Source organism: Brienomyrus brachyistius, chromosome 3, assembly GCF_023856365.1.
Source record: "Brienomyrus brachyistius isolate T26 chromosome 3, BBRACH_0.4, whole genome shotgun sequence".
In the NCBI taxonomy this organism is placed as follows: domain Eukaryota; kingdom Metazoa; phylum Chordata; class Actinopteri; order Osteoglossiformes; family Mormyridae; genus Brienomyrus; species Brienomyrus brachyistius.
In genome coordinates this window covers 17,284,771-17,312,306 of record NC_064535.1, presented here as the reverse complement: position 1 = coordinate 17,312,306, position 27,536 = coordinate 17,284,771, and the positions used below count along the sequence as shown (strand labels likewise).

The 27,536-nt window shown below is 44.9% G+C and overlaps 1 protein-coding gene across 5 annotated transcripts; it reads right to left on the bottom strand.

Moving 5' to 3' along the window:
• Positions 1 to 12: 12 nt before the first annotated feature.
• Positions 13 to 26,487, bottom strand: rasgrp3 (RAS guanyl releasing protein 3 (calcium and DAG-regulated)). 5 transcript variants are annotated; one of them, XM_049006620.1, is made up of 18 exons: positions 26,218 to 26,487; positions 18,131 to 18,250; positions 17,556 to 17,685; positions 17,105 to 17,207; positions 15,969 to 16,031; positions 15,053 to 15,184; positions 13,362 to 13,509; positions 12,688 to 12,861; positions 10,923 to 11,039; positions 10,299 to 10,574; positions 9,841 to 9,921; positions 9,447 to 9,560; positions 9,017 to 9,132; positions 5,787 to 5,934; positions 5,612 to 5,648; positions 5,114 to 5,263; positions 4,233 to 4,609; positions 13 to 2,880 (listed from the first exon to the last, which is right to left on the bottom strand). In XM_049006620.1, exons 3-18 carry the CDS (start codon positions 17,623 to 17,625, stop codon positions 2,872 to 2,874), a joined length of 2,115 nt encoding a protein of 704 aa, XP_048862577.1. In that variant the 5' UTR covers positions 17,626 to 17,685; positions 18,131 to 18,250; positions 26,218 to 26,487; the 3' UTR covers positions 13 to 2,871. The 5 variants fall into 5 exon arrangements, with proteins under 5 accessions (XP_048862577.1, XP_048862579.1, XP_048862576.1 ...); XM_049006622.1 differs by lacking the exon at positions 26,218 to 26,487 and adding an exon at positions 21,871 to 22,097 and having other exon boundaries at positions 17,556 to 17,629; XM_049006619.1 differs by lacking the exon at positions 26,218 to 26,487 and adding an exon at positions 21,871 to 22,096.
• Between the last annotated feature and the right edge of the window lie 1,049 nt (positions 26,488 to 27,536).

The window sequence follows — 27,536 nt, the reverse complement described above, 5'->3', positions numbered from 1 at the left end:
CATAACACCAACTCAATGGTTGCAATAGATTTTTTATTTGGCAGTGTGTATGGAAAACAACGATAAAGACAAAATACACCGGCACCAGCGCTTAATAATTTACTCTTCAGACAGTACGGTGTCCCGCGGGGGACAAACGTGGCCGTCAACTAAAGCAGAAGTCATTCTGTGTGACAGAGTAAAAGTGCCTGTATTTCAGTATCAGTCATTAATAAATACCGGGACACTTAAAAAGACACTTATACCTTTCATGTCAAATGAAATCTGATCTATTTGTATTTTCAACATTTTTCTAAAAAAATATAGATATTCCTTTCTTAAATAAAAGGACCAGCCATAGAAAAGCAAGAGTGAGAGTAGAGCAGTAGTGCTGGGAGGTGTCCTGTGTGCTTGCCTATCTGTGTGCATATGTCTAGGTCAGATGTACTTTCTCTTGTAGCAGGGCTGTTCAGTCTTGCTCAGGAGGGGAGCTGCAGTGATGCATATTATTGCCACCCACAGCTTCAGGTTTACAGTTGGATCAGTGATAAGATCAAATCAAGTCAAGGACATGACTGGCTACATAACTGCAGTGCAGACTGACATAATGGCATCTGTGTGCCATCTGTGCTGACTGACTCTAGTCTGTTGGGGAATGAAATACTTCACAGGCAATCGCTCCCCAGAGGCCTGAGTCCCAGGACGGGCTGGGAGCACGAAGGCGACTCAGCCAATCGAAAGCACCGTCTGCTTATGGCAGGTGAGAGCAGAAAACGCAGAACACAGAACAGAACGGGCGCTTATTAAGAAATAACTTCACACGACCAAAATATGTGATTACATACCGAGATTCCACTGTTTTTCAAGTAAACCAGCTATAATAATAATAATAACAATTAATAATAATAATAGCATGAATGGTAAAATCAATAAACATGCTTTTTACAAAAACAAAAACATAAATGGAAGTTCCTCAAATGTTATCAAGACAAGTTAACACGTGTTTTCCCTATCATATGCATTACTGACAAAGTCTCACCCTGTAGCTGTGATACACCCCTCGGGGGAACAAAGGAAGGCTGGACATCCAAGACTCACCAGGTGACACTGCCTGTGCCCTCCAGCCCAACCCCAGCCCCCATTGCCGCTGTGTCAGAGGTCAGGACCATATGTGTCACAGAGATGACCAGCATCACCTAAAGAGTTCAGATGGAGGGCGGTTTCTTGGCTTGTGCCCCGATCCAGGTTTGTTACCAGGCTCCCAAGGTGCTGCCTCAGATCCTCCTTGTCGGCCTCCCGTGACCCCATCTCAGGTTGCCACAGTCCATTGCTTAATCTTGGTCTCCTTGGTGAGGGATGGATTGTTCTATCCATCAAGCAAGAGCTCCAGTTCCCGGCCTCCCAGCTTTTGTGCTCTTTTTCAGATTGTGGAGCAGCTGGAAGTTGCTCCATTTGTCAAGGCTGCCGTGAAGGCTAGGTGTTGCTGTTAGGTGGCGAGACTGACCTTACAAGTGATGTAAGATCACCTTTGGGTGAGTGACACCCCCCATGTATATACCTAGTCAGTGAATTGTCTATTCAAACCTACATTGCACCACATTCTTATATATTAGCTATATAATTTCCAGCTCAAACACCAGTAAATATCTTCATCTTTTCATCCTCTTCACTGTTAACACCAAACAAAGCCAAAAGCAGGATTGAGCTTCCAATCTGCTCCTAACTAATTTACACCCAGCCCCACCCCTCACATTTTCAATTTTAAATCTTATTAAAACCATATTCCAAATAAAGGTAATTACAATTATAATTACATTTACAACCAGGGTTCGAGTCTCCACCATGGCTCCATGTGAGTGGAGTTTGCATGTTCTCCCCATGTCATTGTGGGGTTTCCTCTGGGTACTCTGCTTCCCCCCCATTTCCCAAAAACTTGCTAAGGTCAACTGGAGATTCCAAATTGTCCGTAGGGGTGCATGTGTGGCTGAATGGTGTGTGAGTGTGCATCCGATCCTGAGTTTTTCCCTGTCTTGTGCCTGTAAGCCTCAGGGATATACCTGGGAACCCCACGACCCCGAATAGGAAAAGCAGTTACATGAAATGGATGGATGGAATTACATTTACAATTATGAACCAGAGTAGGAACTGCTTGGAATTTCATGTTACACAGGAGAGGAATTGCATCTTTTTTGTGTTCCACATGGATATATGGAACATATATGAACACAAGCGAACATATATACTGTAAACATACATATTTAACTCACATTGTTGTAACAATAACCTTTTACATGCAGTGATTTTTTTAGGATCTACTGCTTTCTGCCTCCATCTCACTTTCGTATCAGCCTCATTGTGCCTGCTTGATTCTTTTACCCACAATTCTCCATCTTTCTGACTTTCTGTCATTTCACTATATCTTATAAATTCACACTTTCCAACAGTTATATTCACCAGTTCCATTTGGCTTTTGGGGGTCTTTGCTGCATTGCTGGTTGCAACAGATAATTCGCAGTAGTGCGGTGCATGGATGCACACAAACACACATACACGCACACACACACACACACATACCTGCACATACACACAGACCCATGTCCATGTGATCCTTGGTGTGGATGCTTGGGAGCACCATACATACACCACATTATCTCTGGGGAACCAACATTGGATCTTGAGGAAGATAAAGCATCTACATTTGGACACCAAAATAATGGCTGCCTGCATCTTTTTCTAAGAAAGTCTATGCAGTCCATAAGGCCCCTAGCCACTCACGTGACTCTGGCCTATCCCGACTCACTGGACAGGGGGCCACAGGCAGGCCAGCACCTCCCCCAATGATGGCAGCTTCCTTGGCCGGGGGCTTGGGGGGCGGACCACGGGGGCACCAAGTCAGCTGTCCTAGAGAGACAACAGAGAAGCACACGTGGGACTGTTCACTGTTCAGAACTCAAAGAACTGATCTGATTACTACTACTGAGAATTGCCAGTTTACGATGATGGGGTAATTTCAGTGGTAATGGCTTATGGACACTGTTCAAATTGTTTAACAAATGTTGACACTTTACCTGCAGCCCCAGGGCTATCGCTATTACTGCAGTCAATATAACAATAACACATGAATCATATTCCCTGATGTACTGAACATCCAACTTTCCCGGATTGTCCAGGTGACTGGTGCACATTACTCAGAAATGGTGAGCCTTGAATCTTTTCCAGGAAGCACAGAGCATGACGCAGGAGACACCCTGGATAGCAGGCCAGTCCATTCCTGGGCACATGCTCTGTCTCCTTCTCATACACAGAATCAAAGCAAACATATTGTAAATTTATTATCAATAATACTTGTGGTCTTTACTGAACAACATTTTAATCATTATCACCTATTTGATGGCTTTATGACAAGTCATTTATGAAAAGAAGCACCTTCACATTTAGTCTTTCTGCTAAATACTTGGTCTTCTTGAATCATCTGTGACCTGTTGCGAACATTAATGTCTAAATTGTACTTGTATTTCCTTGATTTATCCATATGGCCTTGATCTACATTTTGGGCCAGAAACCCTGATCTGGAATTGCCGGTATCCAGCAGGTTTTCTATCCTACCTGATGCATTACAATCTGCCTGAGATCAGGTGTGGTTCATCAGAGACCAGGTGGGATAAAAAACCTGCTGCATATCAGCACTCTAGGATCAGGGTTGCCCACCCCTGACCAAGATCATCTTTTTGGGAAAAAAAGAGGGGTGCCCCAAAGTACAATGGCCTTTTGTTATGATGTCCGGCTCCTGGACCCATGCCAGAAAGTGAAGCCATACTGATAAAATGGAAAAGCATCCCTGCAATTGGCCTTGAGTGTGAAATGAGAGATGAGAAAATGAGGTTGACTAGGTCGGTGGGTCGGGGATAGGCTATTTATTGGTGTCGTCTCCATGGTTTTCATACTAAACATGTTTTTTGTCATAAAGTACCTATTGCACATTTTGTCCTATTCTCCATTACAGGTTTCTGCCTGTTTTTCCTACAAGCTTCTGTTTTCATTTTTTAGTAGGTCCTATTACAAATCAGTGTGGCCTTCCACTATAAAAGGTAATGTGCACATACAATCTCTGTATTTCCAACAAACAAGTAACGAAAAGACGAACTAATAAGCCAAAGGCACTTCAGAATGAAAACCTTCTTCCATTCATACATAGACAGTAATCAGGCTCCACAGGGGCATACTGATAGGAAGCAGACAGGCAGTAGGTATACCTCAGGGCACACCCCCTGGTCCTTCAGAGACATCATGTCCTTCAATGGCTCCTCAGTCTTCTCCATTTGTTCCTGGGAGTCCTGGCAGTCTCTGGATCGTTTCGGGGCCTCATTTTCCCAGCGGGCAAAGCCCTTTTCCTTGGAATTCTTGCTATGCAGTCTGTACCTCATCTTGGGAAAGGTGTGTGAACCCCCATCGACAGAAGCCCAACCATGCTCAGACCATAGGGGCTCTGTCTGTGTGGCCTGGCTGGTTGTAGCCCGTTGCAGTCGTACCGAAATCCTCTGGGCAGAGCCAGTCATCAAAGTGATGGACTGGGCCTCCAGGGTAGGGCTTCCTGGTGCCACCTTGGGGAACTCAAACACTTCGTCCTCATCTGCAAGAAGAAAGTGGTCAGCTACTTTAGGCTGTACTGACCTGTGTCTGTAAGCTGGAAGTTTATGCAGGAGGCCTAGAAGCTACCGACCTAAGCCTGCCAGTTGGAAAATATGTGCTGCAGTATCAACATGCTTGCATGGTCTGAAAACTGATGCAGTACTGACCTGCTCACATGTTTCTGAAGCTATGTGCAGCAATAAAACCTGCATGCATGGCCCAGAAACTATGTGTGGCAGTATTGACCCGCTTGCATGGTTCCGAAGCTACGTGTAATTATAGTTACCTGTGCATGCAGGCCAGAAGCTATATGTAGCAGCACCAAACTACACATGTGGGCAGTACTGACTTGCGTGCGCTGGAAACCATGTGCGCCAATACTGAGTTGCGTGTTTGGGCCCGAAGCTACCTTCAGCAGTACTGACCTGCACCCGTGGGTCGGAAGCTATGTGTGGCAGTACAGACCTGCATGCGTGAGCCCGAAGCTATGTGCGGCAGTACCGACCTGCACATGCGGGCAGGGTGGGGCTGCTGGGCAGTGAGCTGTGAACGGCGGTGCTGGGTGCCACGCTAACCAGGGAGGAGGCACGCGGAAGCTTCCTGCAGGCCAGGACCAGCAGTTCTCGGCACTGCTTGTGACAGTTCACTCCGCAATCTGAAAAACAGCACAAAAGCAGTGTAATGCAGCGCACTGTAGCACAGCACCCTGCATTTCCGCACAGCAGGATGAAATATGGGGCAGCCATCTGTACTCACATACAGAAGAGGGGAACGGGTTGTCTGTTAGGCTATGTGGAGTCAACTAGCATAAGGCTAATGATAGACCTGGGATTCATAGGCAAGCATCACATGGGCCTCAGGCAGCAATAGTGAGTAAGGCCCCAGCAAAGGGGTGTTAATGTAGGTAAAAACCACATGGAGCACACAGACCACAGCAGATAGAGAAGCAGGGCACAGCAGACAGGCGAAGCTGAGATCCCAGCACCAGGTGGACAGCACTCACCTTTACACTTATATCCCTGCTTGATGATGCCCCATAACTGTGGGAGAGAAGTGGGGGGGGGGCAAGGGAATGTCAGTGGATGACAGGACAAGCAGGACGTGGCCAAAAAGAAGGTAAATACATGAAAGGCAGGGTGGTCACGGTGCACTTGCGAGGGAGGCCTGCAGAGACTCACAAAGCCGGCACAGTGCTCGCAGAAGGTAGGCTTCAGGTATGTCATCTCCTGAAAGTTGTGGATAAACAAAGGGCCCATTTTCGACTGCAGCTGGGAGTTGGCTCTCAGGAAGTAAGCCATCATTTCATCCTTGCTGATAAGTCCGTCCCTGTTGACATGGAGAGGCCAAGAAAGGAATGAGGGGAGGATCTAGGACTTCATTTACTAGATTAATACTAATTTATTATTATTATTATTATTATTACTGATATACTCAGCACTGAATGCCAGATTGCAGGGTAATGGCTAAGGGTGCATCATGATCATGATGCGGATGTGGACTATTCTGCATCAATGCAGTGACAGAACATAATTGATTATAACCACGTAACATTGCTTGTAAATTTTCCAGTTGTGCTGGAAAATAAAGTTCTATAATTCAAAAGAACTTCCTCATAGTGTCACGCCCGGCTCGTCCGCTCCTCGTGTGTGCCACGCCCCCCCGATTATCCACGAGTGCTTCCCTGATCGTACCCAGCTGTGTCCGATTATTTTCAATCAGTCCTGTCTATTTGAGTCCATGTCTTACCAGAGTTCAGTGTCTGTCATTGAAGTCCGTCTGCGTGAGATGTTTCCTGCCCCCCGTTATTATAATAAATCCCCGTATTTCCCCGTATCCTGCCTGCCTTGCCTGTTTCCTGCCCGTCCGCCGCTCCCGTTAAACGCCGATCGTGACACATAGCTACCTTCGCTATATATTCACTCCTCTATAAAGTGCTTTTCCACCACACCAGGTACTTTCGGTATTTTCCCTTTTTTATTTTCCCTTTGGTATTCCACTACCAATCACTGGGTTGCTCATGCTCATATCTTCTGCGCAGTGATACGATTGGTGTTTGGAGTTCTGTAGAAGGAAATAGTTCCTACATTAAACTGCTCACTAAGACTGTGGATTATATTCAGTAACTGGGTCATGATTTCTGGTAAAAGATATTGCTGCTGAATTTTTCAAAAGATTTGTTTGGCGCTTTAGCCACCACAAAAAGAATGCCGTTCACTCCTATTATATTCAAGAGAAGACCATCATTTTTATGGCCGATATGTCCAAAACTAGGCATCTCCCAGCAGAACAACCTTGTTGGATCGATGGCACTAAATCCCCTTTAAAACACATCTTTTTCAATTTTGGGGTGAACTGCCCCTTTAAATTGCAATCTGTTTGGAATAACATAAAACAAGATCACGATGGCATGATAAGAAATAATGTATTTTGTATAATATACTAGGACAGCACGGTATTATTTCTTTGTAATAAATATTGAGGTATTTATAAAGCAAAAAAGGAGTTCAACATAAACAGGTTACAGCATACATGTAATGCACTGCACTACAGAAGGATTTAAGTTTTGTTTTATGAGGATCATTTTTTCAAAAGTAATACAAGTAGTAGTGTAGGCCTTTTCTAATTATTTTAGTTTACAACTTTATTTAATTTAATCTTAAAACATTTATTGAAATGATTAAAAGGGAGTTCATAGTCAATGATGAAAAATAGCCATGTGCATTAATATAGTAGTTTGAGAATGCAATGCATCGCAATGCATCTTGGAATCGAATCGTGAGACCAGTGAATATGCACAGCCCTGGTAACGGCAGGGGTAACACCGCAGTGGACAGGGACAGTGGGCTGTTTACCACACTCAGCTGTCACATGTCACATGCATGAACACACCCATATGGCTAAATAGATGGAGTATCACCATCATCATCTTTTTTTCTAACATGATAGAACTTTTTTTGCAGCATAAATGTACAACAGAACATATGTGTTTGCATGACGGGAGTCACACAAATATGCTGTAGGAAAATACTGACACAGGAACTTGGTTGGGGGACATGGCTACATGGCTACCATTCCACTGCAATTTAAGGTTAATTGACTGCTGTATTAAAACCCCCTGAAATCTCTAAAGCTCCCAGACATAAACATGCATCCTCTCAGCCAGCTGGAATGCAACTGTAATACCCCACTGCACAGAGATGCCATTGGGATACAGGAGTCAGGCAGTACCGCTCTATTAGTCCTTTATGTTATGCCGTACCTTCTGCTGGCCCCGCAATTAGCCATGTATCTGAACCATCAGAAAAGCTTCATATTTGGGGGAAAACACTTTTTTTTCCAGACTCACGCCTCACAGTGCCATTCTGCTCTGTTTGTCCTAATATGAACTTATTGACTTATTTATCACTAGACCTCACATGCCATACAGCCTAGTATCTGTACTCTTCTGTAAAAATCCAGTTTGTAAAAACTGGTCAAAGATATCAATTACAACGACTTATCCATGAAACCTTTTATCTTAATATTGGTATAAAGGTTGACAAGTCAATCTTCCAGTCATTTATCCTGGAGCCTATCCTATGCAACATATGGCACAAGGCTGGGGTGCAATTAGGACAGGGTGCCAGTCTATCATAGGGCACATACACTGTGGTGAGTAGCCCAGCACCCCACAGTTTAGGAATCTCTGCTCATATCCAGAAGGTTGTAGGTTCAGATCCTACACCCAGCACAGTTACCATTGCTGGGCACATGAAAGATGCCCTAACTGCACTAGAGGTGATGCTAGCTGACCTCACTACCTGATGACAAGCTCTCCTCATTTGTGTGTTGCTTTGGACAGAAGCTACTGCTAAAGAAAGTAATTTAAATAAACAGTAAATATACAGTACACATAATCCATACTTAGGAAAAAAATGTTTTCCTTTAGACTTGTATCAAAAAAGATTCCAGAGCAGCTTTCAGTGTTCACGACACTGGCTCTCTTTGATACAAAGATCAAACCTGCTCAAGCAGACACATTGGTTCTGATAAGTCTATAGCTCACAATCGCTAAGAGACTTTGCCACCCCCTCCCCTGCCATTCTAGCCCAGCACTCTATAACTCTAGTCAGAGCCAAAGCAAGAGCTCCAACATTCAGACCACTACCTGTAAAGATTCATCATCCTATTGATTTTTTTATACACTCCATTCTGGAGAAATGCAAACATACAACCAACAAGTCTGTAGAAAGAACGCACCTGATGTCATCTGGGTGACATCACCTTATTTCATTATGAAGTATATTGATCAGCTCCAATTATGGTGGACACCCTACTCACTGGCTTGAAGAAAACCTGCTTTGCGTGTGTGTGCATGCATGTGTGTACACGTGTGTGTGTGTGTGTGTGTGTGTGTATAACCACTCACTGGTCCTTGTCCAGAACACAGAAGGAGTCCAAGAAGGGGAAGTTTGCAGTGATGCTTTCAAAGTCCTCCTGAGAGATGTAGCCGTCATGGTCATGGTCATAATTCCTGAATACAGACTGAACAAGAAAGCATCAACAAAAACAGAATTTCAGTAATAAAACTGACAATGTATTCCTGATGCATATAAGTATAGACAAGGTACCATGGATTGACAGATGTAATCAGATTGACACTATTCAGTACTAGTCAGCTACTGACACCACAAACTAACAGTTTACATTGTTATGGCTGTAAAAATGTACTGGAAAAAACATGAGGATCATGAATGAATGGATGAACACAGGCAGGACAGAGAGGGGTAAGTGAATGGAAGTGAATGATAAATAGACAGGACAGACTGAAGGTGTGATGACGAGATATGAGCACGTACATCCACCACTTTCCTGATGTGCTTGTTCACGACGGAAGGGTTGGGTTTTGTGTGCAACCCGGAAGCCCAGTCCAGCGGGGCCATCGGTTTGTTGGGTGTGGTGGGAGAGGTGGGCTGTGAGAAACAGCAGAAACACTTTTATAGTACAAATAGTATGTTTATCTTACTGAGCTCAGAACAGTTAGCTTCTAAAAGCTGCCTCACATCGAAAAAAAAACCTTAAAATGCATGAATTGATGGATGTCTTTTCATAAACAGAGCTCTCTCTGGGGTTAAACACTGTTTTTTCAGTACACTGAATTCTCTTCACCACAAACAAAGTTCACTAGAAAAAAACACATTGCAGTAAGTACATTCAAGGTTGCAGTTGTCTATGTTTTTCATGCTGACTTACCAGAGACTTTGGGTTCCGGGGTTCCCTCAGTAACGAGAGCTCATAAATCTCATCTTCTGTGTAATACAGATCTAGAGAGAGCTGAAAAGATCAGAGGTGCTGAAATCATGACAGTCATTAAATCGGCAGCTTTTGTTTGGCTCTGCCCATTGGCTAATCTCTCAACTGCGCAGTGGGTGGAGTGGAAGATAAATTTTTTATTAGAAAGGGAGAACACAGAGGACATTCTCACTGGGCTATTTCAGAAATATGGCACAAGTAATGCTTTGGATGTAAAATAAGCATTCCAGTGGAGACTGAAAATGAAACACACACTGCCCCTCAGAACTCAGAATTCTTTCAAACCAGACTGTTGATACAGAAATGATACTGAACATTGTTGCAATGTTGCTGAATGGAGTAACAGAAAGTCATGTGGTTCACAAGGTCACAGGACTTGCAATGGGTGTAACACTCACTGCCAGCAGGTAGATAAGGTCCATGTTGGGCTCCACCTGTGATGCCATGTTCTGTAGGGATACCAGCTCATGGAAGGTCAAGTAGAGCTGCTGCATCTTCACAATGTTCACCTTGCCGTCATCCACCCAGTCAGGGAAGACCACATGGACGGCAATCAGGTCCTTCAGGTGCACTCCCAGGATGGGGATCTTGAAGCCCTCACAGTCGGTGAAGGCCTTACGGTAGGCGCTGTAGTTGCCATTGGAGGAGACCAGCTCCGTCATCTCGTTCCAGATCTTAATTGGACGCATGTGGTGGTATTGCAGAAATAAACATATAAAATGAGAAGCTAAAAGCGAACTTAAGCAAACGTGAATTGAAACTAATTTATCATTCATTTTAAAGTAGAATAAGAGTAAACAAAATCTATCAACTGGGAGGGACAGTGAACTGTGGCTGAATGAAGAGTGTGGAGTGTATGTGGAGTATGGAGGTTATGAGGAGTATGAGGAGTATGAGGAGTATGTGGAGTATGGAGGTTATGAGGAGTATGGAGGTTATGAGGAGTATGAGGAGTATGTGGAGTATGGTGAAATGGAGCTCAGTGCAGAGAGAATGAAGCTGAAGCAAAGGAAGAGTTGGACCTTTGTGACTTCGGGCGCCAAGTGTAGGAGCGTCTCCTTGAGGCGCGAGACAGAGCTGTGGCTGAGCCCCCCCACCACTGCCATCAAGGTGTTGAAGTTCTGCAGGTAGAGTAGTTTCTGCATGCAAGGGAAACAGAGGGGGGAGGCAGCATGAGGGAGGACAGCTGGTACAGCAGCCGCTCCTCCCATGCCATCTGCTCCCAGGAGCGGCGCGGGACAGCGGTAAAGAAGCTCCAGCGTGGTGTGCCTCGTTAAAGGGGCAGGCTTACCCCAACTTCTGGGACAACCAGCGTTAGATAGGAAAAACCCTTTAACTAATCTTGGTTTGACCAGGATGCTTTTAAAGCAATGAGCTAAAAAGCTACTGGTAAATTAAAAACACCTTTTTGTGAATCTTAAATTAATTAAGATTTATCATCATTTTTGCTGAGTGTTAGACAATTCAATGTTTAAGTAGTTTAATATTTCGGCAGTCCCAGCTATGTTTAAATCTGTATTATCATTCAATATCTTATCTTGTCCCATTCCCATCAGCATATTCACAGTGCAGAACTTCTCTTGGGAAAGGTCAGAAACGTCAGGATTAAATTACAGTCAGAGTCTTTTGAAAACAAAAAGCCAAAGGTAGGGAGCAGCCCTGAACGGCCCGGTCAGCATTCGCAGCTTCCACAACAGCTGATCGTCATGGTGATGCTAGGATCCTACAGCTCAGGTTTAGCATTTACATTTTCTCTGGCTTTTTGACTGTTTCACAGAATGTCTATTTGATTTCAGAATGTGGAGGTTTACAGGTGTTTAGCACATTAGAGAACAAGTCAGGGGATGTGAAATGGCCAGCGGGAAAACTTATTCACACAAAAACAGCAGAACAACGGGAATGTTAGCTGTCTGGTCTGTTTTTGTCTCCAGAAATATGGTATTAATATGTTCATAAAAGTTTCCATGTAACAGCAGAAATGTGAATCCTGGCACGGGGACATGTCTTGAATGTTCCCCAAGACCCTAAGGTGCACCCTTCAGGCATTGGTTAGCGTCTCTAGATTTCAGTGAAATCAGAGCCTAGCTGAAGTGAATTCTCTGCCTACCTGGAGATAAACACTGAGTAATTTATTATATTTGTCTCTCCAGGACAGTAAATGTTTTACCAACCCATTTAAGACCTATTAAATAATGATACTTGCGTAATGTGCATGACCAGACATCAAACACAAAGGAAAAGGAGTGCTGTATTTGTAAGAGGTGTACTCCCCATTTCCATACTACAGACAAACTGGATATACTTTACCTAACATGTTGTTTTAATATGACAATGAAAAGCACTGTTTTTAGATTAGTCTATTTTATGCTTAGTTTTAGTTTAACACAGCCTTCAACCATAATGGTAGGCAGTGTGCATGACTGTTGTGTTCATTTAGATGGCTTTCATAGGAGGCTCTATAGGGAATAAACTACTGTCTTATTTATATCTCTAAAAGAACTTCTGCTTATCTAAAGGTTTAGATGCTTAATTTGGTTCTTTGAAAAAACGTAACAATATTTTCAAACATAATTTCACCCAAACTGGACACAAGCCTGCAATAAAAATATGTCGAGATCTACAATTTTGTATGATGAATTCTCTGGACTCTGAGCAATCCATAAGCTCCTGTTGTATCAAAAGTGGAACAAAATGGTATATTTTTGACTTCAAAGCTAATAGTAGGATGTAAATAACACTGATCATAGTCTTCAGTTTAACCGAAGCGAGACAGAGTAGGAGGACTACCTGGGCCACGTGGATGAACTTGGTGATGACCTCAGCGCGATGGTGTGGAGTCAGCTTGCTTAGCACCATCAGTTGCACCCACTGGGAGACACCATTGAAGAGGGCGATGGAACGCTCTAAGGTGGGATTGTCTACCAGGCATCCGTGTATCACGTAGCTTTGGTAGTCTGTGAACTGCAGAGAGAGCAGATGCTGAGAGCTCAGAGGTTCTATCCCGGACCTTCTTGAGTACTTAGACAGCCAACCCTTTTCGAACCAGGAAGCTTGTCAACATCATGGGGAAAAAAAAATCTTAAAAAAAACAAAAAAAAAAAAAAACATAAGGATGAACCTTCAACAAGGAAAGGAAAATGGCATCATACCAAAGCTCAGATCCTCCCAAATGAGGGGAAGACCAGACACCCATTCAGGCAAAAAAACAGGAAAACACTGGAGGGAAATGTCCATAACAACAACAGCCCCAGATGGTAAATTATTTACAATCTCTTATCAACATCCATGGCTGGAGGAGGAGGAGCTACAGCTATGGAGAAAATGGCTTGCCTCAGGTCTCAGGTGTAGAACGAACAGCCAAAGATTGACAAAGCTGCGGAGGGTTCAGTGGAAAACCAGCATGGGACACGTCAACATTTCCACGGACAACCTTCACCTTGGGATTGACTGCATAGTCCTACCGAAATTCTGCGAAATGACTTGTACTCTAGGAAGGTCAGGTGCTCTGCCAGCTCCATGGGCTCCAGGTGGTCAAACAGAAGTGACGCCTTGCCCTTCTTCGGCTGCTTCTTCCTCTGGGTCAGTTTTCTCATCCAGTCATAAGACGGACTGCCAAACACAAGCAGAGTGCAGCACACGCTGTCAGACATGCCGCTTGCTCTCCATCTGTCACTGTTTGACGTGAAGCTAACATCTTAGCGACAGTGTGACAAAGGCTAACAGACTCACTGTATCAGGCAGTACCATGTAGCAGCAAGTAGGACTGACCTCCTCTGCTTCTAGATCCACTTCAAGTGTTCAGCTGTGTGTTTGCAAAAGCCTTTCTGTATACTATTGTTATTTTTTGCACCAAACATGAGAATGTCTTCCTCTTAGTTTTAAGGAGTACTGTCCCTCTATTCTGATCTGAGTTGTTTTCAGCAACAGAGTTGCCATTGATTGGATGTTTTTGTTTACTGCACTGTTCTCTGTAAACACTACACATGGCAGTGTGTGGAAATAACAGGAAGATGGCTGTATCACCATTTCTGGAACCACCAATCACGCTATGTTTAAAATTTCTTTGATCACGAGACCTCTGTCTGCATACTGCATGTGCTCAGTGGCAGACACACGATTAACCAGGATGTGTAACTAATAAGTGGCCAGTGAGTCTACTAGTCCACTCTGCAGAAAACAAACATGCTCCTTTTTTGTACCATTCAATGAATCTCAGGATATTCAGCATCTGTCCTGAACTGGAGACAGATATTTCTGCTCAGCAGTTTTCACAACATTCCTATTGAACAAAAAGTATGCAGTGTGACTCAAATCCCAGCTAAAAAGAACAGTCCCAGAACTTTAGCTAATGTTATTCAAACGTCTTCTCAGATTTTCAGAGAATATTCTGACTGTAACGTTAATAGAACATTATTTCCACATTTGACCTTCTAATAAAAGTTTGATCAACGTTGGTATGGTGACATTATTACCTGAACACCAATTTAGCATGATATTGCTTTATACTTAATTATTATTTTATATGAGTGCTCCAGGTGCAAACTGCAAACCCACCATCCAGCCTTGAACCCATGACCTTTGAGGTGTAAAGTCACAGTTTTATCTGCTGCCATTGGTTTCTACAAAAGCTTTCAGCTTTTGCCATCAGGCAAGAGATACAGAGCAATGAAAACCAGGACAAATCGCCTAAAAAACAGTTTTTATCCCAAAGCAATCATGGCTTTAAATTCAAAATAGAATTGTTAATTTTTATATTTTATCAGTGCAATTTTTTATATATTTTTATTACTCTTGTGCCTCACATTGAGTCGATTGCATTTCAATTTCGTTGTTCAAGTGACAATGACAATAAAGATTTATCTTGTCTTTCTCTTACATTATTAGTCTTAATGTAGTAGTATAATGTTCTGGGAACATCCGAAAAACTGGATACTTTGAATGTTTCCATACTTTAATCATAACGTATGGAAAACGTTCCAAGAATGAAAAATTGTTAGCTGGGTTGGGATGATCTTTGCTACCCAAAGGTATAGCTAGAAAGTTTGATAGTCAGGTCAGGTACGTGTTTAATATGTGCTATGTGTGCAAGTTAAAATAGCATTTGTGTGTGCCTGTGTGTGAGTGTGTTAGCAAGGCTGTGGATGGGCCTCACATGGTGGAGATGTCGATGAGCTTGATGTGCTCCTCATAACCCAGCTGGGCTGCTACATCTCGAAACTCCTCCGTCAGCTGGATGAGGCCCAGGTCCAAGTTGAATTCTGCTGGGAATTCCACCGTCCAGTACCTGGGCAAGTGTTATAGAAGGCACGTGAGGCAGCACGACAGCAGGCTCTGGGACTTGCCCCTAGAAAGGCCCCCACATTCCTTGTTGCTGCCCACTAGCTGGATGAATCACCGAGTAGATAGGTACCTGCGCAGGAGAATCTCCTGATCAAACTATTGTCAATATATCTAGAGCTACAGTACAACTGCTATGTGAGCCATGAAAGAATTCTCCAGAAGTATCCCACTCACAAAGGACTTGTCAAGGTACATGGTGAGTGAATCGGTCTTCTGGGTATCACACGTGGAATTAGGTTAGGTTAGCAAAATAGTGCAGAAAATATCTTACAGGGACTGTACCATGAATTAGCAACTGAAATGAAAACGGATTTTTAAACTAGTGAGAATAATAATGTCACATTCCTGAAAATCAACAGTAAGGAGAATTTATGGAAACAATACAGAGCTGGAGGGGCCGGCGCCAGGAACCGCGAGGCAAGCACGACCTCAAGTGTGCTTGTCAACAAACGAGGTGGCCCGGGTGCGTGTCACGAATCACAAGACAGCCTCTTTGCTGACTGCATTCACCCGAACAATACATCTGCTTCACATGGCTGCGAGCAGCCAATCGCTCACACGGCTTGCATTTGGCTGTCATTTCAGGTGACATCATCCACGCTGCCATGTGAGCCACCACCCTGGAGCAGTGACTGCGAAACCCTGACTGTGCCGAGGACCACTACGGAGGAGAAAACAAAATATGATGGTGCATAAAATGGAGAGGGTTCAAAATCTTAGCTCTATACCTCATTAGATAGCAGATCTTCAGTCTGGTCCTCTGGCTGTCATCTCCTTGGCAGTTGCGGTACGTGAGAAATGTTAAGGAGGGTTTGTGGCTCAAGTCATGCAGTCCAGCAAAGACAAACTAATAACAAGCAGCTAAATTAAACTGTACTGGGTGTTTTATAATTATACAAAGAGAAACCAGAGAAGAAGGTTATGTGTCACTGAGACAATGCAAAGTGGACCCACGGATCCCATACCAATATCTGGCAACCCCAAAATAATTCACACATGATCAATGCAAACCTGGGGAAGAGGCCTCTGTCTAAGGACTACCCATTGTTTGTTGCCAACTAATAACATTTTCAAAGAAGGACAACACTTCAACAGTCTCCTCTTTTATGGCCCCTTGTGCATTTCAGAAATTTAAGGATTCAAGGGTGTATTTGTCAGCTGTAAGGTTTACAGTCAGACTATAACCTGCAGTAAAATGTAAGATGGCCAACTCCATCATTATAAAATAGTTGAAGGCAGTTTGACAGAAAGGTAACAATATAATAAATATAATAAATAAGCAACAGAGAGTTATACTGGAAAAAAAGGCCAGAGATGTGCAACACAGTATAAAAAAGTACGAGGTGCATAAATAAGGAACAAATGTTAAATTATAACCATTGATTAAGCATTTCATAACTTGAAGGCTTTAGCGTAGAAGCTCCTTCTAAGCCTCTCAGTTCTCACAGCAGAAGCATTCTCAGGAACTGCTCTGGTACAGAGGTTGTGGTTTAGCCATGTATCAAAGCTGGAAACCACAGACTGAGGAATACTGGACAAGACAGACATTTGATGTTTTCTCTGTAATGTAGGGGAATGTTGGACGTGGTTGAGAACAGCAAGAGAAAAATGTGGTTTTTATGAGAGGTAGAGATCAAACGGAAGCTCATGGAACTTTCTAGGAAACAAACAGAAAGGATGTCAGAAAGTATGTTAGAACACAATGTGTGAGAGGTTCTCTGGATCCACCCCAGTAGAGACTTGCACCCTGCTTACGAGCTGTCCTAAGTCCCTTGTCCCATAACAGTGCTTTCCTATCGTAATGGGCATGGAAGCAGCTGTACAAACCTTTTCCAAAATGGCCACTTGCCCTGCCAAAGGATATATTGCGAGCAGTTTCCCGGCCAGCTCGGTGGACGTGACGTACCAACGGTGCATCAGCAACATGACCCGGGGTAGCTGACAGCCCTGCAGGTCACCGCTGTCATCTGCAGGAATTGGGGAGAACAACCACTGGGTGACTCCTGCATGCATTTATTGGTGTACAGCAGGTTGCTGGACCTTCAGCCATGCATGCCAGAACTCACATAGCTGGGACAGCGAAGCTGTGAATGGCTCATTCAATCATTAATGGACACTGATTCATGGACAACAGCAAAAAGGGCACACTATTTAAGAGGAATTCAGTACAGTACTCTTTACTCTGAACTCGTGTTTGGACAGAACTCCTGATCTTATCACGGCCTTATTGACTGTTAGCACTGTCTCTCCATAATAAAGTGAATAGTAACCAAATGGGAAGGTGAATGGATCTCATACAAACTGAAACAACTCACCAAAAGCGTGAATGCAGGCCTCCAAGAGCTGGCCCAGATAGGCAGCCTTCCCCAGCAGGGATGATCCCATTGTGCTGTGGGGCCAATATCAAGGCAGAGATGTACTCATATCCTCAAAACTGAAGAAGAGCTAGGGGGAATAGGACAATTCTTGTTGTTCAGCACATTGCTTTGTGGGGGACAGCAGCAGCAACATTATCAGTACTACAGACTATCTTCCACCAATGGGAAGCAAAGGTTGTACCACTCATGGAAATAGTACAAGGAAGCTAACATGTCAGTGATATTCCTCAGTGCTAAGCTAGGATGCCACTTGCTTGGACTTACTACTATGAGCCTAGTAATACCATGACTGCCAATTACAAGTAGTGTTGCTAGCATCATTTCCTTCAGGATGCTAATGACACCAAACATCAAAGTATTTCTATTTGATCTTGCTAAAACAAAACACATTCAAAAACCAGTTTCTTTTGAAGTGTACTTGAAGTTTTACTTTTCTTTCAGCTTAAGGGTTTATCCACCAGGAGAACCATATCTAAGAGTCAGCAGAGCAGTCACAGTCATGTTATACTCACCTGTCTGGTACATGTGAGCTGCCTTTACAGATTTAATTCTCAGGGTTCTGCATGGGCCTGTCGCATTCTTAAAGAGCGTACGGGCAAAACAGATCACAATTCCATGTAGTACCGGAGTTCCTGTAAGGGAACAGGAAACACGTTTTGCTTGTGTCACCAGTGAAGTTAGTGAATACCAGGAGATGCCAAAATAGCTACACCCATTTTGGGAATGTACTGCTGTACTGGCAAAGAAGATGCGGCCATCTCTGAAGTTGCCTCTCACCCCCAGGTTATGACCTGCCTTCAGCATGCATGTAAGGCACATCAGAGTGTTGTGCTTTTACAAAAGGACAAAATGGTGCTATAGGCTATAGAAAATAGCCTGGAGTGAGCTCCCACTGAAAAACTAGCCCCGTGTTTCTCAAACTGGTCCTCAGGACCCCCCAGACATTCCATGATTTTGCTCCCTCCCAGCTCTCCTGCCAGACAGTCTGAGGACTGGTTTAGAAAGACTGGTTTAGCCAAAAACTCTGAGTGGGCTGAAGACTCAAGAAGCAAAACATTAACCACCTGAAGGATCCTGTATGGAAATGCTTAATAAACTGCTGCTTTGCAAACAAAGACATGATGAGAAGCCGTGTTTTGGTCCAGAGCCTTTTGAAAAACAGCCATAAACAGATGAGTTTACTGATGTTATCAAGTTATGATGACACAGCAGGGGTGCTTTAATGCACAGACTTACCTGAGCACTAAAGGAGGGGCCTCCACCAATCATACCATACCATACCATACCATACCATACCATACCATACCATACCATACCATACAATACCATACCATACCATACCATACCATACCATACCATACCATACCAATTTATTTATAAAGCACTTATAAAAACAACCACTTGGCTGACCAAAGTGCTGTACAACATATAACAAATACAAATATAAATACAACCAAAAAAAAAAAAACCACAAAAACAAATAAAAGCAAAAGAATAATCAATAAAGTCTTAAACCTAGAACATTCATGCTATATTTATGGGATTGTCTCATATTGAAAAATAAAATGCGATTTGACAAAATACAATTTAAACTGGACCATGTAGCCAAACCTTCTTAATGTTGGGATCCCTCAACAACTGTTATTGCTGTCCCCTCCAAAAAAAATGGTAGGGGGCCCACTGACAACTCAAGCCCCTAAGCCTCAAGAAAACATGCCTCTGATACGTGGCTAGAGCAGAGAGTTGGGAAGGAGATCATCACCGAGATGGGACACAGTTTGACAGTGTCCCTCGTTCATCCCATTCAGAGGAGCTAATCAGGAAGGCAGCAGGCCTGGGTCTGTACCTATCACATGCCCTGCTCAAGATTTGGACTGAGCAAATTGGATCTTGCATAGTAACCACACACACATGCACACGTAAGCTGCATAAGCTGCATAATCAATTGCGCGATGCTGACGTCAATGTCGACTCCCCGGGGGTGGAGGGGGTGATTGATTGTGGGCTCTGAGACATTGAGGGGACGAACCACCTCAACATGTTGTTTCTGACAAGGAGAATAAAGCCCCTGATTGCTGCCATTGCATGATAACACAGACCATTGTGAAGTAACGGACATGCAAAGTTAACCAAGTATAGCTGAACAATGTCCCTGGACTCATATATAACTTAAAGACTATGGGACTCCTGTGACGTCTAAGCAACAATGATGTCCAATGCGCCTCCTGGGTGTTTCTGCTTTGCCCAAGCAGGCCAAATTAACACCTCCTTCAGAGTTCCAAGGCCGATTGCCAAATATATTACACAATAACACAAGCCCTCGAAAGAATGATGACTCAGGTGTGTTCCTATTACCCAGTGTCTGCCCAATAAAAACACGACAAACATATATATATATATGTCTAAGATTAAAGCCAATTCATACATTCACACACTTGTGAGAAGTATACATCTGTTTTCAACAAGTAATATTCAACATCCAAAAGAGTCAAAGATGTTTGCAAACTGCATCCATGGGTCCTCAGTCGAGTGCTAAACTCTCACCCCCTGATGCTTTGATCTGAAGGGTTACTGGCTAGGGTGACTCTGCTCAGCTATGGGTAACTTTGCCACACATGCCGTCATTCTTAGTAGCTTCCTCCAGACCCACTGTAATCAGTTCTAACACGCTCCTTTGGCCCAGATTTCCATTCACCTGTGTTTCCTGTTAGACACCGGTATGGTAAAATCACCCAGTTAGAGCTGCCCCGAAGCTGCAGCCCAGTCAACAACCAGCTTTTTTCATGGGGGAAAAACAAACCTGACTAACCCAGTCACCACAGGGACACCCCCCCCTCCATTAAACCTCCCCCTTAAAATGGTCTTTGGGAGTAAAGGGAGCATTGTGCGAAAAGGAGAGTGCGTTTTCCCTCTAACAAAGAGATCCAGTGCATTTGCGGCTTTTCACACCCGCTGTGACACATGACGGTCCGGCCCCATTACAAACCTTCTCCAAGGAGCAACAACCCAGGTAGCTGCCCAAACACGTTTTTTTTATTGCATTCATCGATCTTTGTGGTGACCTGAAAAATGGTCCCCATTGTGTCAAAATAACATGTGTTTATCACATCCCCACAATATAATAATAATAGTACTTAATAATAATGGCAATATAAACATAATCCACACACACACTCACAAATTAGGTATCTATATCTTTGTAGGGACTCTCCATTCATTCCTGTAGGCGTAACCCTAATTTCAACTATGACCACCTTAACCCCTATTCAGCCCCATCCTAAACTAGTCTTCCGTGTAATGAGTGAACCATTTCCTAGTAATAAATAGGTACACTGTACAAAATAAATGGCAGCCCTGCCATTTTCCACACCAGTGAAGCAGCACCGTTGCCTACCTGGTTAATCATTTCCCTAGTTTTCACACAATTTGCATCTGAATTTGCACAATTAAACACTTGTCCCTCATTTTTTAGCCTTTCAGCTGCTATGCTCATGTTAAAGAGTAACTAAAAAGTAATGGCACATTTTCAGAGATGTTTACATTCATCACATTTACGTTTATTCAGACAGCAGGCACTTTTGAGACTGTGAACACAGTGGACAGGCATACTGAGGTCACCATCGTCAGTACTGTCACCTGTACACAGCTGGAGAAAAACGTGCAGCCACCACGGCATTAATAATAACATTAGTTTGGTGAAACGTACAGGGATTAGAAAGGTTACTCTGCTGCCAGTGAACAATAATGGCAGGTGCAGAAGCTAAGAATTAGGAAGAGCAAGGAGTTACAGAATTATGGGAATTCTACATCTGAGAGATATAACAACATTGTTACCTGTAGCCACAGTTTGTTTCCACCCATTCGCCTGTATCTGCACCGATTGCCCCTTTGTATATTCACAGTTTTAGCAGAGTGTGTACGTGGGGGTGGGTGTTTCCTACAGCTCTCCGTTCCGAATCCAGTTTCCTGATGCTACAACCAGGATGTATGAACCAAGCCGGCCATACCATGCCCACACCGTGCCTGATGCCCGTCCAGCCGCTGCACTCGCCGTGAACAGTACGAAGCATAGGAGTCACTGGCCTAACAGGAATCTAAAAACACCCCCACAGTCACCCCATCAGCTGACCCAAAAATAGTCCCACAGTAATGTCACAATGTTGCCACAACATTCCAGCAACGTCAGGAGAATATAAAGTGCCAATACTATCCCATGCTGGGCTCTGCTCGCCCCAGGACCCCTCACACCTACCTGGCACCGTCTTGAGGTCTGGCAGGCTGAACCTAGCTCTCAGTACAAACCATGTGACCAGACACTGGGAAATCTCCGGGCAGAGAATTGGACAGTTCAGACCCCGACACTGGACATGAACTGAAGGGTGGGATAGAGAGTCCTGGTACTGAGCAGGAGCAGCAGTCCATCATAGGGATCAGTGAGAAAGAGCTGGAGCTGTGTGTTGCAGCCCTGTGCTTCCAGGGACAATGTGAGTGCCAGCCTGCGTCTCTCTTTCTGTGTGTGTGTGTGTGTGTGTGTGTGCGTGCGCGCGCAAACGCGCGCGCGCACTCCTGAACCAGTCACATGCGCCTCCTCTGATCGCTCTACTGTCCAGCCTGGAGGTCGATTCCTCTCCACCGTGTCCTCCAGTTCCAACATGCGTAATTTTCCAGAGAAGGATTAAAGAAGAAGCAGGAAAAACTTATTGGGAGCTGAGAGAGAGAGAGTCTGCTTTCAAGGCACAGAATTCAAGATTGATTTGTACGGAAGCCTGACCACCAGTCGGTCTCTTTTTAAACAGTATTTTATGACTATTTTAAAAGGAGACCTCAGCAGTGGTTTGCTTCTAATGTTTAGTTTCAGAATGCAGCCAAATGCAGTGAACTCAAAGGAAGAAAGCTATATCTACAACCTAGACAACTGCAGTCTTCTATAAACGCAGCACAATAATTCGGAAACATTCAGTCCCAAAATAACCGCATGAGTACCGGGCAAATTCGCACTTACATATTTATAGCTCCGTAGCCTACTCCTCATTTAATATGTGTTTTTCCATCACTACGAGGTATGTAGTACCTTATTCTTAATGCAGTCTGAGAATAACAATAATTTTTTAAATTTGTTTCATTCCTTTTTCCCTTTACCTGGTTTGATAACTGGTGTTTCAGTTATGATTTGAATAATATTGTAACGTGGAGGTACCAGCGGGCAGCGGGGCAGGTTGGACCAATGCCAGCTTTGTAAATAGTTCGCAGTAATTGGTTGTGTCGTTGTAAATGTGCTGTGTGTTATGTCATGTGTAGTGGTTAATGTTTATTGTTGTATGTACTGTGTACGTGTATATGAGGTGCGCGCGCCCACCGTGTGTATGAGGAGTAAACGGGGCAATGAGCACGGTGGGCAGTGCTAGCGTGCGTATTGCAGTGGTATGGGTGTAATAAATGCCATGTGGTGATTGAATCCCAAACTATCCTTGCTGTCTCATTATTGAGAGCATGGCTCAGCGATCCACTATTACTATGGTGTCAGAAGTGGGATTGGAATTGTCATATAACCTGCCTAACTCCAATACATTGAGCAAAGTTTCCAGCAGCTGTGGTGAGGAACACCCAAAGACCACAAGAAATTGCTGGGTGGCAAGTAGCTTGCCTTCCCAGGAAGACCAGATGTTGCCAGCCCTCGTCGCCTGCTCTGCAGAAGCAAGCGCCCCAGCACAAGAGAGAGCAAGCCCTGCGGTGAAACTTCCACACTATGGAGGGTGGACACTTATCTGGTGCATGTGTGCCTAGTCGCCCCACACAACGGCTGGAGCAACGAAGAGATGGCGGTACACCTAGCCTTAGCACTAGAGGGGGATGCGCTGCAGGGCCTCCTCAGCTTGGCCCGTCGCTGGTGATCACTGAGGTGCACTGGGGAGCTGCTGCAGCTATTGGTGTCCCGAAGCCTGCGCCCCGCTGTGTTGAGATCAGTACATGGGGCTGTCGGGGCCGGGCATTTTGGGGTAGCTAAGACGCTAGGGAAGCTGCGGCAGCGATTCTATTGGCCTGGATGCTGGCAGGACACCGGTTTATTCGTGCACTGCTGCGACACATGCATGGCTAGGAATGGTCCTAGCCGGCAATCCCGGGCTCCCCTGCAGCCATACCTGGTGGATGACCCCATGGAGCGCGTGGGAGTGGATATCCTGGGCCCCTTCCCCCAAATGGAGGCCGGGAACCACTACGTACTTGTGGCTATGGACTATTTTACGAAGTGGTCTGAGTGGGCTACGCGGTTCCCAACCCGTGAGCCACCATCACCGCCACTAAACTCCTCAAGGAGTTCTTTTGCAGGTTCAGGGCCCCCAAGGAGCTGCACAGCAACCAGGGGAGGAACTTGGAGGCGCAGGTGTTCCACGAGTTTTGCCAGCAGCTGAGGATTGTGAAGACTCGCACTACCCCCCTTCACCCGCAGAACGACGGGCTGGTGGAGTGGATTCACTGCACCCTAGCCATGCAGCTTGCGATCCTCGTAAGCGAGCACCAGCATGACTGGGACACCCACCTTCCCCTGGTCCTGTGGGCATACCATGCAGAAGTGCAGGAGAGCACCAGCTGCACCCCCACCACCCACGTTTGGCCGTGAGCTGCAGACCCCGGTGGATCTGGTGTTCGGCTCACCCCCTGAGTCAAAGTTGCTGGCAACACCGGGATTGGACTACCTGCACCAGCTTCAGGAGCGCGTTCGCGTCGTGCACGAGCTGGCCAGGGACCATCAAGGCGCAGCCACGGCCAGGCAGAAGAGGGCAGATGACGTCTGCTGCCGGGGACAGGCCTTCCAGCCTGGGGACCCGGTTTGGGTGTACTGCCCCACTAGGAAGAAGGGGTGGTCAGTCAAGCTTGACAGCCACTGGAGGGGTCCCGGGGAGGTCCTGGAGCGAATCTCCAAGGTGGTGTACCAGGTGCAGATGCCAGAGCGGCACAGGACTGTATTGTAGTGACCGCAGAGGACTCGCTGCTGCCTAGCACGTTTCTGGGACTTTGTGGGGGTTCCAGGACGGATAACCCCCAAAGGGGGTGGCAATGTAGCGTGTAGGTACCGGCGGGCAGCGCGACAGGTTGGACCGATGCCAGCTTTGTAAATAGTTTGCAGTAATTGCTTGTGTTGTTGTAAATGTGATGTGTAACAAGTCCAACGTTTCTTTCAATTTTACTTTTTCAAGCTCTCAGCTTCAAAGCCATCATTACACTCCCTATTACCTATGGAACTGTACTTAGACAGCAATGGCCTGCAGTGCCCCCCCCCCCCCCCAGGACCTGGTGTCCAACTCCTTTTTCCAGCAGGATGTGAAGTAAGTCACCTCTCCAAAACATGCTCAATTCTTGGGACTAGCAGAGACGAGTTGTGTTGAAAGGAAACCTACAGCAGCCCCTACGTACTGTATGAGGAACTGCCCCTTCATTGGTGTTGTCTTTCTGCAGGCTCTTTGCCATTCAACGTGCTGCTATACAGGCACTCCTGACTGCCACTATCTGTGCTTTAAGCAAACATTCAGGGAGTAAGCCATAGCATTGTTCTCATCTTGTTAAGGTCTAATCGAACACCCCAGTCGGAGCGTATTATGTTAAAAATGAGCCAGGCCTCTTTGTACTCTTTGTACTACACTTGTCTTCTGTCTATGGTAGAGGGACATTGGTCTTTCCCTGATGTTTCCTTTGAGTTCTTCGGCCTCAGATACAGCATGGAGATGCAGGCCAGGCCAGGATTTCATCACAGTGGTTCTGTGTGGCTCATGTCCCAGTCCACGTTTTGAGTGAAAGTGGGTGGTGCACATGGTGGGGTGATTGCTGTGTGAGTACCACAGTGTGGGACTGCCTCCAAGGTCAGTGCTACGGGCCAATCATTGCATTTGAACAGCCCTGCCTCCTCTGCTAGCTGAGCTACCTTAACATCCTAACATCCCTTAACAGCTGTAATATGCATTAATAAGAAATAATACAATATAATATAATTATATAATAACAAACATTATAATTGTATAATCATGTAATATTTGTTATTAATATATGTTAAAGCTTCGAATGTTCTATGAATGCATTATGAAGCTGCACGGAAGTGCACTTAATGTAAATCGTTACCCTTATTTCTATAGTAACTAAACAGCTATTTATAGCGTGTGCATCTCTGCCCAGTCACCACCATAAGACATGTAAATATGAGAATTCTCGTGTTGCCGTTTTGCAAACGAGGTAGGAGAGCAGACCACCAGGACACTCGTTGTTCCCAAAAGTGGAGCGACCATGGAGCACACACACAGCCTGGTGAGAAAAGCCCTTCAAGGAGTACCGCGGTGAAAGTTCCTACCGGAGGCAACACGAGTGGCATAGTCCCTCACCACCGACTCACCGGAGCAGCCGTTTGCTCATGCTTCCCCCTCAGCTGTACAAGAACTGGTCATACACATCTGGTGCGCATGGCACATACAGAACCGTTGCCTCCACAGTGTTACTCTTGTCAGTCTCCACCTCAGTAGTGGAAGACATACAGTTAACTAACAATAGTAAGACATAGGATCTGTAAGGAACACTGCCCCCAACAGGGAAGATGCACCTACTTAAGTCCTACCTCGAATAATGGTCCGATGGCCCAGTTCTCAACAGTCCATTCTCCTAAAGGGCTGAACAGTAAAAAGCAGCACCGGCCTTTGTAGACTGGCAGCTGCCCCCCATCTGATGGTTGGGGAGACACTCCTCTTCTCATGAAAGCCAAGTAAGCCTGACATCCGTCACCTTCTCAGCACCCCAAGACCTATGTGAGACTCGGCGTGGCCGAGCCGCCTCAGAGTGGGAGAATTCCCCCACTCACGCTGTCCCTACACGCCGGATTGTTTGTCCAAATGGTAGGCTGACTTCCTCCTATTCTTTCCCAACATAGCTTTCCGGCCTGCGCCAAACTGTTTTCCTTTGCTGGCTAAAAATAGGGTCCCACACAAGGTAAACTGGAAAAGAGTAGGCAGGAAATGTGTCACAATAAGAAAAAGGGGGGGGGGTGTTTTCAACTGTGTGTGGTTGTGACAGCAGGGATGAGTTTGTTTTGCTCTCTCTCCATCTGATGCGAAGACCACGACCCTGTCAGCTCACTGTCGCTTGGAAGATGTTAAAGCACAAAATTAGCTGGGTGATCAGCTAGGAGATTAACTGCATTTGAATCTTTGGACAGTTTTCATTGGGTTTAAATGATGATTGAGACTCCAGCATAGACCACGAATGTAGCAACAGGAAATGAAGACAACTTTGCATGTAATGTTCCTTACAGCCCTGGTTGTTAACTGAGGTCCACTGTAATTATGTCTCTTCACTTTTGACCAGAGTTTTCATGAAGTCAGATGGTAGGACACTCACAACCCCTGGTCTCTGACAAAGCGTCACCAGTTTCCTTCAAGCACTCTTCCACTGTGCAATAATACAACTTACAGTTGACCGTGGAATATCTAGTAGGGAAAAAGTTTTATGAAGTTATCACAAAGGTTCCCTGCTTGAATTCACTGACCTCTTTAGAATAACACATCCTTTCACAAATGTTTGTGAACCTGACTGCATGACTAGGTGCTTGATTTCATACTCCAATGGCAATGGATCTGAATGAAACATCTGAATTTAATGATCAAGTCATGTGTCCCAATATTTTTCTCCATATAGTGTAATTGCGTGCTCCCATGGACACTGACTAGGCTACATATATCGATACTCAAAACGAGGATGAGCAAGTCCGTGATTGGCTGTCTAAAATGGCAAAAGTGAGGGCGCAACTCTTTACCCTCAGCAGAGCTGCTGCTAGAGGGATAGGAGGTCTTTAAGGAAATGATACATACCAAAGGCAACATGACAAAAGTGGCCAAAACAAGAGAGAGGGCTGGAGTGAATGACAACTTAAACACTTAAGTG